At 47.8% G+C, this 9,501-nt stretch overlaps 1 protein-coding gene across 1 annotated transcript in view; it reads left to right on the top strand.

The window, feature by feature from the left end:
• Positions 1–690: 690 nt before the first annotated feature.
• Positions 691–9,501, top strand: part of LOC134466186 (neuropilin-1a-like) — a 23,212-nt gene continuing 14,401 nt past the window's right edge. The window contains exons 1-4 of the mRNA XM_063220084.1: positions 691–888; positions 6,441–6,585; positions 6,856–6,917; positions 8,899–9,006. Coding sequence (XP_063076154.1) covers positions 691–888; positions 6,441–6,585; positions 6,856–6,917; positions 8,899–9,006 — 513 coding nt within the window. The remainder of the gene's footprint in view (positions 889–6,440; positions 6,586–6,855; positions 6,918–8,898; positions 9,007–9,501) is intronic.

Raw genomic sequence — 9,501 nt, 5'->3', positions numbered from 1 at the left:
ATTAATTTCGTATAACCGGTCACCTCGTCGGCCGTTATCCCTTACAAAGTTTTGTGCTGTGTTTCTCAAGTCAAAGTTGTGTGTTGTGTTTCTGTAACAGACACACACACACATATGAGGTGACGTTGAGGGCCAACTGTAACACACACTGAATAATTGTCCCCCGCCCCCCGGACCACACTTTGAGAATCACTGGTCTAGCCTGATTGCCATCGATGTCTCTTTGAGACTTGGTCTGACCAAGAGCATAATAATTAACATTTCCCGACTCCCTTGTTGGTTGTTTGCATCCCGACAAAATGGGAGGAGTTCCCGTTTTTTCATGACCTCGGCGGAAAGGATATTTTTATTGCTCTTCGTCTGACGAGAGTTTGTCACACTATACGCCTCTATCTCATCTTGTGTTAAAATCACACTTCTTTTTTTAAAATATAAATATATGTTTGGGCTTTTCTGCCTCTATTTTGGTACGACAGTAAAGCATTGACAGGAAGAGAGAGACAGGGAAGAGTTGACAAAGGACCTGGGCCAGAATCGATATGAATGCACCCACAGTTACACAAGGCTACCTGAAGAGGGTCTTTTTGTAGTTCAGTAGCCGTGTCTTATAATGGGTTTCAATGGGATTAAAGACTACACACTAGGCTACCTGAAGAGGTCATATTTGTAGTTCAGTAGCCATGTCTTATAATGGGTTTCAATGGGACTAAAGACTACAATCCTCTGTTACAGGTGGACCTGGGTTTCCTGAAGTACGTCACGGCCGTGGGAACGCAGGGCGCCATTTCCAAGGAGACCAACAAGCACTACTACGTCAAGACCTTCAAGGTGCTCGTCAGCACCAACGGGGAGGACTGGGCTCCCGTCAAACAGGACGGGAAACACAAGGTCTCGCAGTCTCTCTGTCTGTCTGTCTCTCTGTCTCTCTGTCTGTCTGTCTGTCTGTCTGTCTGTCTGTCTGTCTGTCTGTCTGTCTGTCTGTCTGTCTGTCTGTCTGTTTCTCTGTCTGTCTGTTTGTCTGTCTGTATGAAACATATCATGATATATCTATATCTTAAGAAATGGCCACCATATTGAATGTTTGGGTGGCCAATGCTTTTTTTCCAAAAAAGTGACCCTCGGACAGTATTTCGGCCAAGTTTCATGTTTTTATACCAATTTATATGTTAACCATTTAGTAGCAATGGCGGGCATCTTGAAAAACTTCCACCATATTGAAATTTCTCGTGGCCAGTGTTTTTCTTCTAAAAAGTGACCCTTCGACTATTTTAGTCAAATGTCATGTTTTTATACCAAAGTAAAATGGTTTTGACTCTAGCCATTTAATAGTAGTGGTGTGTCGGAGCCATATCTGTCATGTTTGTAGATCTGCATTAAGGTGCTAGAAAACCTGTAAGAAAAACCTGTTGGAAAAAGAGAAATGTTATGTTGGTTAATTATTCACAGTTTCTATGTTTATTTATTTTGTGTTTTCATACTTACCTAGAATCTGTTATTTACTTACCTTTTAAGTTGACCGTTGTATTAGACCTGCACCTGAAAGTACTTGCCTGATTGCCTGCCATCCAACCATAGACACACCCCTTAGACGCGCAGGTGCGCGAAGACAGCACTTTAAATTGGTGCTGATTCATTGTCTTGGTGGGATGGCCGTAAGAAGGAAAAGTTTTCAGATCGCAGAACTTAAGAATAGAGCAGAACTTCATGCTTTTGTTCTATAACTCTGGAAAAAGAAAACCGGATTGAGGAATTAAAACCAAAAACTTTATTTCCTTGTCTGTGAGTGCTTTTACTACTGGACTGCGCGTCGGGACAAATTTACCACCATCTTCACTGGCGTTTGATATAATTCGCCTTTACAAAGTCTGAAAACTCCGAACCTGATGGTAAGGACTTCTTGGAAATACATTGGATTACTTTACCCTGCTTCGGATACGTGGATGCTTACAAGTGGATGCGCTAAAAGGATTTAATTGGAAGCGTAAAAGTATGAAGGCAAGCCTGCAAGCAGGGTGAGTGAAGAAGTTGGAACACGTGAACGTGTAACGATACTTGAAGAACTTTGAAAATTGATGGACAGTAGTAAATGTGTAGGCTACTGAAGAAGTTTACATAGCGATTGTGGACTAAAGGAATTCACGGAGTGATTGTTTACTGAACAAGTTCAATTACAATGCCAGAAAAGAAAAGTGAGACGGCACAAGACCCGGCCAAGTCATTACAGGCCAAGGTCCTCTCTCGCCGCGGCAAATTAAGTGTCTGTACGATACAGATGAATGAAATTCGGACTATGATTAAGAAAAATGTAGAAGTGGGAGAAATTGAAGAAAATATGAAGGCACTGTTGTTGAGCATTGACTCTTTTAAAACATCCCACGACGAAGTATTAGCATTACTGTTCGAAGAAGAAATGGAAAGTAACACGGAGTGGTTTAATGGCAAAATGCGGGAAACTGAGGATTTCACTAAAGAAGTGGAAATGTGGAAGAAGGAAAAAAGTAGACGACATTCAAGAGTCGAAATTAACACGAACACTTTTAATCCTTCTAAATGCGCAATATCCCAGTTAAAAATGGCTACATTAGCTGAGAAGGCTGCACTCGAAGCGCGCTTGAAGGCATTGCCAGCGCTACATGCATTGCGCATGGAGCAGGTGGCCTTGAGACACCAGAGAGAGAGCGCAGAGCTTCAGCGTGAACATACACAGAAACTCGCCAAGCTGAGAACTCTGGTTGATCGTGATGAGCAGAAGGATGAAAGAGAGTCCATGAAGGCAAGCAGAGACCAACGCACTGCACCAACTGCAACCTCTGCCATTGAGTCTGCAGAGGTGCCTGTGACTGTCATATCCAAGACACTATCACACAGCAACTCCAGTAGCACCAGAGCATCCTCCATGATGAGCACACGACATAATTCTACAGCCGCCGCTGATGACCTCGCCGCCTTCAACACAGCTGATGACGTCACCGCTGCAACCTGTGATGACATCACTTCCACAGCCCGTGATGACCTTGCCACTGCAGCCAGTGATGACCTCACAGACATCGACGCCGCAGGTGATGACCCCTTAGACATCGACGCCGCAGGTGATGACCCCTTAGACATCGACGCCGCAGGTGATGACCCCTTAGACATCGACGCCGCAGGTGATGACCCCTTAGACATCGGCTCAGCCGCCGATGAACCCTCAGACATCGCAGCCGCCGATGACCCCTTAGACATCGCAGCCGACGCCGATGACCCCTCAGACATCGCCACCGACGGCGATGAACCTTCAGACATCGCCTCAGCAGACGATGACCCCTCAGACATCGCTGCCAGCGCAGCAGCCGATGAGCCTTCAGACATCGCCGCCGCCGATGAGCCTTCAGACATCGCCGCCGACGATGAACCTTCAGACATCGCCGCCGACGATGAGCCCTCAGACATCGCCGCCGCCAACGGTGACGCTTCAGACATCGCTGCCGCCGATGAGCCTTCAGACATCGCCGCCGACGATGAACCTTCAGACATCGCCGCCGACGATGAACCTTCAGACATCGCCGCCGCCGATGACCCCTCAGACATCGCCGCCGCAGACGACGATGACCCTTCAGACATCGCCGCCGCCGCCGACGATGACCCTTCAGACATCGCCGCCGCAGCCGATGTCCCCTCAGACATCGCCGCAGCCGCCGATGACCCCTCAGACATCGCCGCAGCCGCCAGCGATGACCCCTCAGACATCGCCGCCGACGCTGAGCCTCCAGACATCGCCGCCGACGCTGAGCCTCCAGACATCGCCGCCGACGCTGAGCCTCCAGACATCGCCGCAGCCGCCAGCGATGACCCCTCAGACATCGCCGCAGCCGCCAGCGATGACCCCTCAGACATCGCCGCAGCCGCCAGCGATGACCCCTCAGACATCGCAGCCGACGCCAGCGATGAGCCTTCAGAAGACATCGCAGCCGCCAGCGATGACCCCTCAGAAGACATCGCAGCCGCCAGCGATGACCCCTCAGAAGACATCGCAGCCGCCAGCGATGACCCCTCAGAAGACATCGCAGCCGCCAGCGATGACCCCTCAGAAGACATCGCAGCCGCCAGCGATGACCCCTCAGAAGACATCGCAGCCCACGCCGCCGATGACCCCTCAGAAGACATCGCAGCCCACGCCGCCGATGACCCCTCAGACATCGCAGCCCACGCCGCCGATGACCCCTCAGACATCGCAGCCGACGCCGAGGAGCCCTCAGACATCGCCGCCGCCGATGAGCCCTCAGACATCGCCGACGCCGATGAGCCCTCAGACATCGCCGCCGCAGCCGACGACGCCGATGAGCCCTCAGACATCGCAGCCGACGCAGCCAGCGATGAGCCCTCAAACATCGCCGCCGCCGATGAGCCCTCAGACATCGCCGACGCCGATGAGCCTTCAGACATCGCCGCCGCCGATGAGCCCTCAGACATCGCCGCCGACGATGAGCCCTCAGACATCGCCGCCGCCGATGAGCCCTCAGACATCGCCGCCGCCGATGAGCCCTCAGACATCGCCGCCGCCGATGAGCCCTCAGACATCGCCGCCGCCGATGAGCCCTCAGACATCGCCGCCGCCGATGAGCCCTCAGACATCGCCGCCGCCGATGAGCCCTCAGACATCGCCGCCGACGATGACCCCTCAGACATCGCCGCCGACGCCCGCGATGACCCCAAAGACAACGCAGACGCCCGCGATGAAGACATTGACGTAGCAGCCTGTGATGACCCCACAGATATCGCAGCTGCCAATGATGAAAACATCGCAACAGCCACCGCCACCGCCGATGATGATGATGATGATGATGATGAACACATCGACGCGCCCGATGAAGACGAAGACATCGCCGCCACTGGCGAGGCAGACATCGGCAGTGTGCAAGCTGTGAGGGATCGGACTCCTGTGGCCAGTGCGTCGCCGCGGCCAGCAACAGGGGCCAGTCACTGTCGCCATGTCTACCACTGGAAAACCAGAAAGAAGAAGGACTCAGTGGTCATGGCCGAACGCCCCACTGCGGCTGGAGGATCTTGGCCGTCAGTCCAGATGGTGAGACCCTGGACCAGACCAAATGATGCACTCAGGAGCGGCGCAGTGGGACCCAGGCCTCCATGATCCAGAGGCCAATGGACAAGCAGAACTGGATTCTAGCGGTGAGAAATCTGCTTGCTGGAAAGTCTGGCTAGCTCTGTCAGGCCTATGGGCAACAACCCTGCACGCTCTCATTACTGACAAACCCAAACATTCCTGTGCGTGCCCACACAACAGCCCATACACTTGCATTCATGGACTTCACAATTTTGCACCACATTTTACAGTCACTCTTGCACATACATGAACTTTCACCTATTGCACAACATATACATTGGACTTGGATTTTTGCAACCTTTTTTATTTTTACCTTTTTTGAATTTTTCACCACAAGGACTTGTCTTGCACTCAAACTTTAAAAAAAAAACTTGCAAGAAACCCTACAAACGTATACATTGATGTGATTTAATATTTGTGAAGAGTAACGTACCAACCTTTATTTAGATTTTCTTGGTTCTTAAGTATTCATGGCTATCTTTGTGTATGGACTGATGTATTTTGATATTTTGGAACATCAGAAGGTCTACTGCATAGCATCTAGTTATATTTTATGGCTCCTTTCCGTTTATTTAGTTGGTAATTGTACTGTAGTGACAATTAGGGGCCAGTGTGTCGGAGCCATATCTGTGATGTTTGTAGATCTGCATTAAGTAGCTAGGAAACCTACAAGAAAAAACCTGTTGGAAAAAGAGAAATTTTATGTTGGTTAATTATTCACAGTTTCTATGTTTATTTATTTTGTGTATTCATACTTACCTAGAATCTGTTATTTACTTACCTTTTAAGTTGACCGTTGTATTAGACCTGCACCTGAAAGTACTTGCCTGATTGCCTGCCATCCAACCATAGACACACCCCTTAGACGCGCAGGTGCGCGAAGACAGCACTTTAAATTGGTGCTGATTCATTGTCTTGGTGGGATGGCCGTAAGAAGGAAAAGTTTTCAGATCGCAGAACTTAAGAATAGAGCAGAACTTCATGCTTTTGTTCTATAACTCTGGAAAAAGAAAACCGGATTGAGGAATTAAAACCAAAAACTTTATTTCCTTGTCTGTGAGTGCTTTTACTACTGGACTGCGCGTCGGGACAAACTTACCACCATCCTCACTGGCGTTTGGTAACATTCGCCTTTACAGGTGCCGCCATGTTGAATTTTTGTGTGGCCGTCGTTTTTTTTTTTTCTCAAAAGGGACCCTACAGAGTATCTGTGCCAAATTGATTCATTATTTTACATTTTCGTTTTTTTTTTCATTCTTCTATACCAAAGTGAACGATTCTCTTGAAATATGCCCTTAATCTTGACTGTATTTGTGTGTGCTAATGTTTTGGGCAGGAGTTTGCGGCTAACACCAATCCCTTTGACGAGGTGAGGAGTTTGCTACCGCGACCGACGCTAACGCGCTTCCTCCGCATCAGGCCCACCTCGTGGCACAACGGCATCTGCCTGCGATTCGAAGTCTACGGCTGTCGCATCTCTGGTAAGGAGGCCATTTTTGTAGTTCCACGTCGTATAATGGTTGTCAATAGAGGAAAAGAGTACACGCTATGCTGCCTGAAGAGGCCATGTTTGTAGTTCAATAGCAACGTCTTATAATGGGTGTCAACGGGAGAAAAGACTACGCACTAGGCTACCTGAAGAGGCCATTTTTGTAGTTCAATAGCTATGTCTTATAATGAATATCAATGGGAGAAAAGACTACACACTGGACTACACTCTCATTACATATGTGCGTTTCTGTCTATTACAGACCCTCCGTGTTCTTCTCTGCTGGGGATGATCTCTGGTGCCATCACCGACTCCCAGATCCAGGTCTGTGTCAACATGTGAAGAGGCCATTTTTGTAGTTCTATAGACATGTTTGATAATGAATTTATATGGGAGAAAAGACTGCAAAAAATTGTATCATTGTGGGCAGCTATTTTGGACCATTTTTTGTAGTCCATCAGCCATTGTTGTTATTTTCTGACAAAATTCCTCAGGATATTTCAAAGCGACAAAATATATATTCATATCTTTTTGTAGCCAACCTTCCTACTCATGCCTGTAAGATGATAGGGCAGAATTTAAAGGGACACTGTGTCAGATTTTTAGTTGTTTATTTCAAGAATTCATGCTGCCCATTCACTAATGTTACCTTTTTCATGAATACTTACCACCACCATCAAATTCTAAGTATTCACTATGACTGGAAAAATTGCACTTTTCATACATGAAAAGGGGGACCTTCTTCATGGTCCGCCATTTTGAATTTCCAAACATACCCATTTTTAGCTGCAAAAATTACTGTACTTGGACCATACTAGCAAATATTTGTTGATTACTTAGTAAACTTTCATGTAAAGATCAAATTTGGCAATAGGCAGCCCAGTTTCAATGAGCAGCATAGTTGTAGTACCTTTGTTGACCATTTCCTGCACAGTGTCCCTTTAACGGAAAATAGGTAATCTTTAATGATCATTATGGCCTTACAGTATTGTGAAAAAAATATAAAAAAATTGCCATATTGAATTTTGAGGCAGATGTGCGATGGTCCCGAGTGTTAGTATTTTGCAATAGGCCGCCTGGTCTGTAATCCACAGTGAAAACCTTGACAAGACCTTGCCATTGACTCTATGGGCAATTCAGTCGTTAGTTTCAGCACTTTCCTTTGGATATTGTAAGGTGGCCAACTTTATTTTCATTCTTTTCAGTTTAGTCAAACTTTTGTAAACATGTATGTAAGGGAATAAGACAGAATAGTACTGAAAATAGGTCATCTTTTTAAGAATATGACCTTACAGTAAAGTGACAAGTGCAAGAAAATCAGATATTTTGGGAAATGGCGGCCATGTTGAATTTTGGGCAAAAAAATGAGATGGCCTTGTTTTAATCTCCTCCAATAGGACTGGTCTGTTTTAATATCTTCCAATAGGACTGGTCAGTAATCTCCTCCAATAGGACTGGTCTGTTTTAATATCTTCCAATAGGACTGGTCAGTAATCCTCAGAGAAACATTCGAGGGAACAATAGGCCTAATTATTCCACCTTGTGACCCGTTAAGAATCGACGTCGTCATGAATGTCGTCAAAAAAAAATGTAATGAATGCATGCACATCGTTGACTCAAAACACACCAGAGATTTTCAAGGCTATTACGAGAGACTCCACTCTTCGGGTGGTACTGCACTCAAGATTCAACATTATTTTAACGGTTCCAAAGGAAATTTGTCTTGGACATACATAGCTGCTACATACACACAACACTGATACACATGACGCCAAAAAAAAACCAAAAAACAATAGTCTGCATCCCCCTGGGTCTCCTAATAGTCTGCGTCCTCCTGGGTCTCCCGGTCCTGCAAGTTGATAGCAAAGAGGGCGGAGTAACCAAGAGGCTTCAAAACCAGCCCACTCAATGCCAGAGGGGCGTTCACCCGACGTAAAGTGGATAGCGGAAAAGAAACAAAATGACGCTTCTTGTTACATCCACCTTCTCTGCTAATAGTCTGCGTCCCCCTGGATCTCCAGTTAGATCCACCTTCTCTGCTAATAGTCTGGGTCTCCAGTTAGATCCACCTTCTCTGCTAATAGTCTGGGTCTCCAGTTAGATCCACCTTCTCTGCTAATAGTCTGGGTCTCCAGTTAGATCCACCTTCTCTGCTAATAGTCTGGGTCTCCAGTTAGATCCACCTTCTCTGCTAATAGTCTGGGTCTCCAGTTAGATCCACCTTCTCTGCTAATAGTCTGGGTCTCCTGGGTCTCCAGTTAGATCCACCTTCTCTGCTAATAGTCTGGGTCTCCTGGATCTCCAGGTGCAGCCGGCCCCAGACCGCTCCTGGCTGCCCGACGCCCTGCGCCTCATGACGGGCAGGAACGGCTGGACACTCCCCTCTTCACCCGCAGGCCTGGTGCTACCACAGGTAGGACTGCCACAGGTGTGTGTGTGTGTGTGTGCGTGTGCGTGTGTTGGACGCTCCCTTCCTCACCTGCAGGCCTGGTACTGCCACAGGTATGTGTGTGTGTGTCTGTGTGTGTGTGTAGCGAAGGGGAGTAGAGTTGCCCAGCCGGGACTCGAACCCAGACCTTCTGGGGTAGTAAACTGGGGCTCTGACCGCTACACCAAAGAGCCAGGCTTGAGTCCCGTCTGGGCAACTGTACTCCCCTTTGCTAGAAATGGTGTCAGAAGTGGGATGGCTACCGCGAGGCCATCGTAAGCGTACCCATTGTGTGTGAGCCGTTATTCCATGTCAGTGACCCCATTGCGAGGGACCCCAGTAATGGGTGAAGCATTGATGACGGAGCACACTGGACTAGGGCTGGGTAAAATAATTAAGTTAATCGATCATCGATCGAATCGAATCGAAATTCACATAATCGATTCACAGGGCACAAAATCGTTTTTTGGTTCTTTTTCT

Source organism: Engraulis encrasicolus, chromosome 16 (assembly GCF_034702125.1).
Source record: "Engraulis encrasicolus isolate BLACKSEA-1 chromosome 16, IST_EnEncr_1.0, whole genome shotgun sequence".
NCBI classification, from domain to species: Eukaryota; Metazoa; Chordata; class Actinopteri; order Clupeiformes; family Engraulidae; genus Engraulis; species Engraulis encrasicolus.
This window is presented reverse-complemented; position numbering and strand designations above follow the sequence as displayed.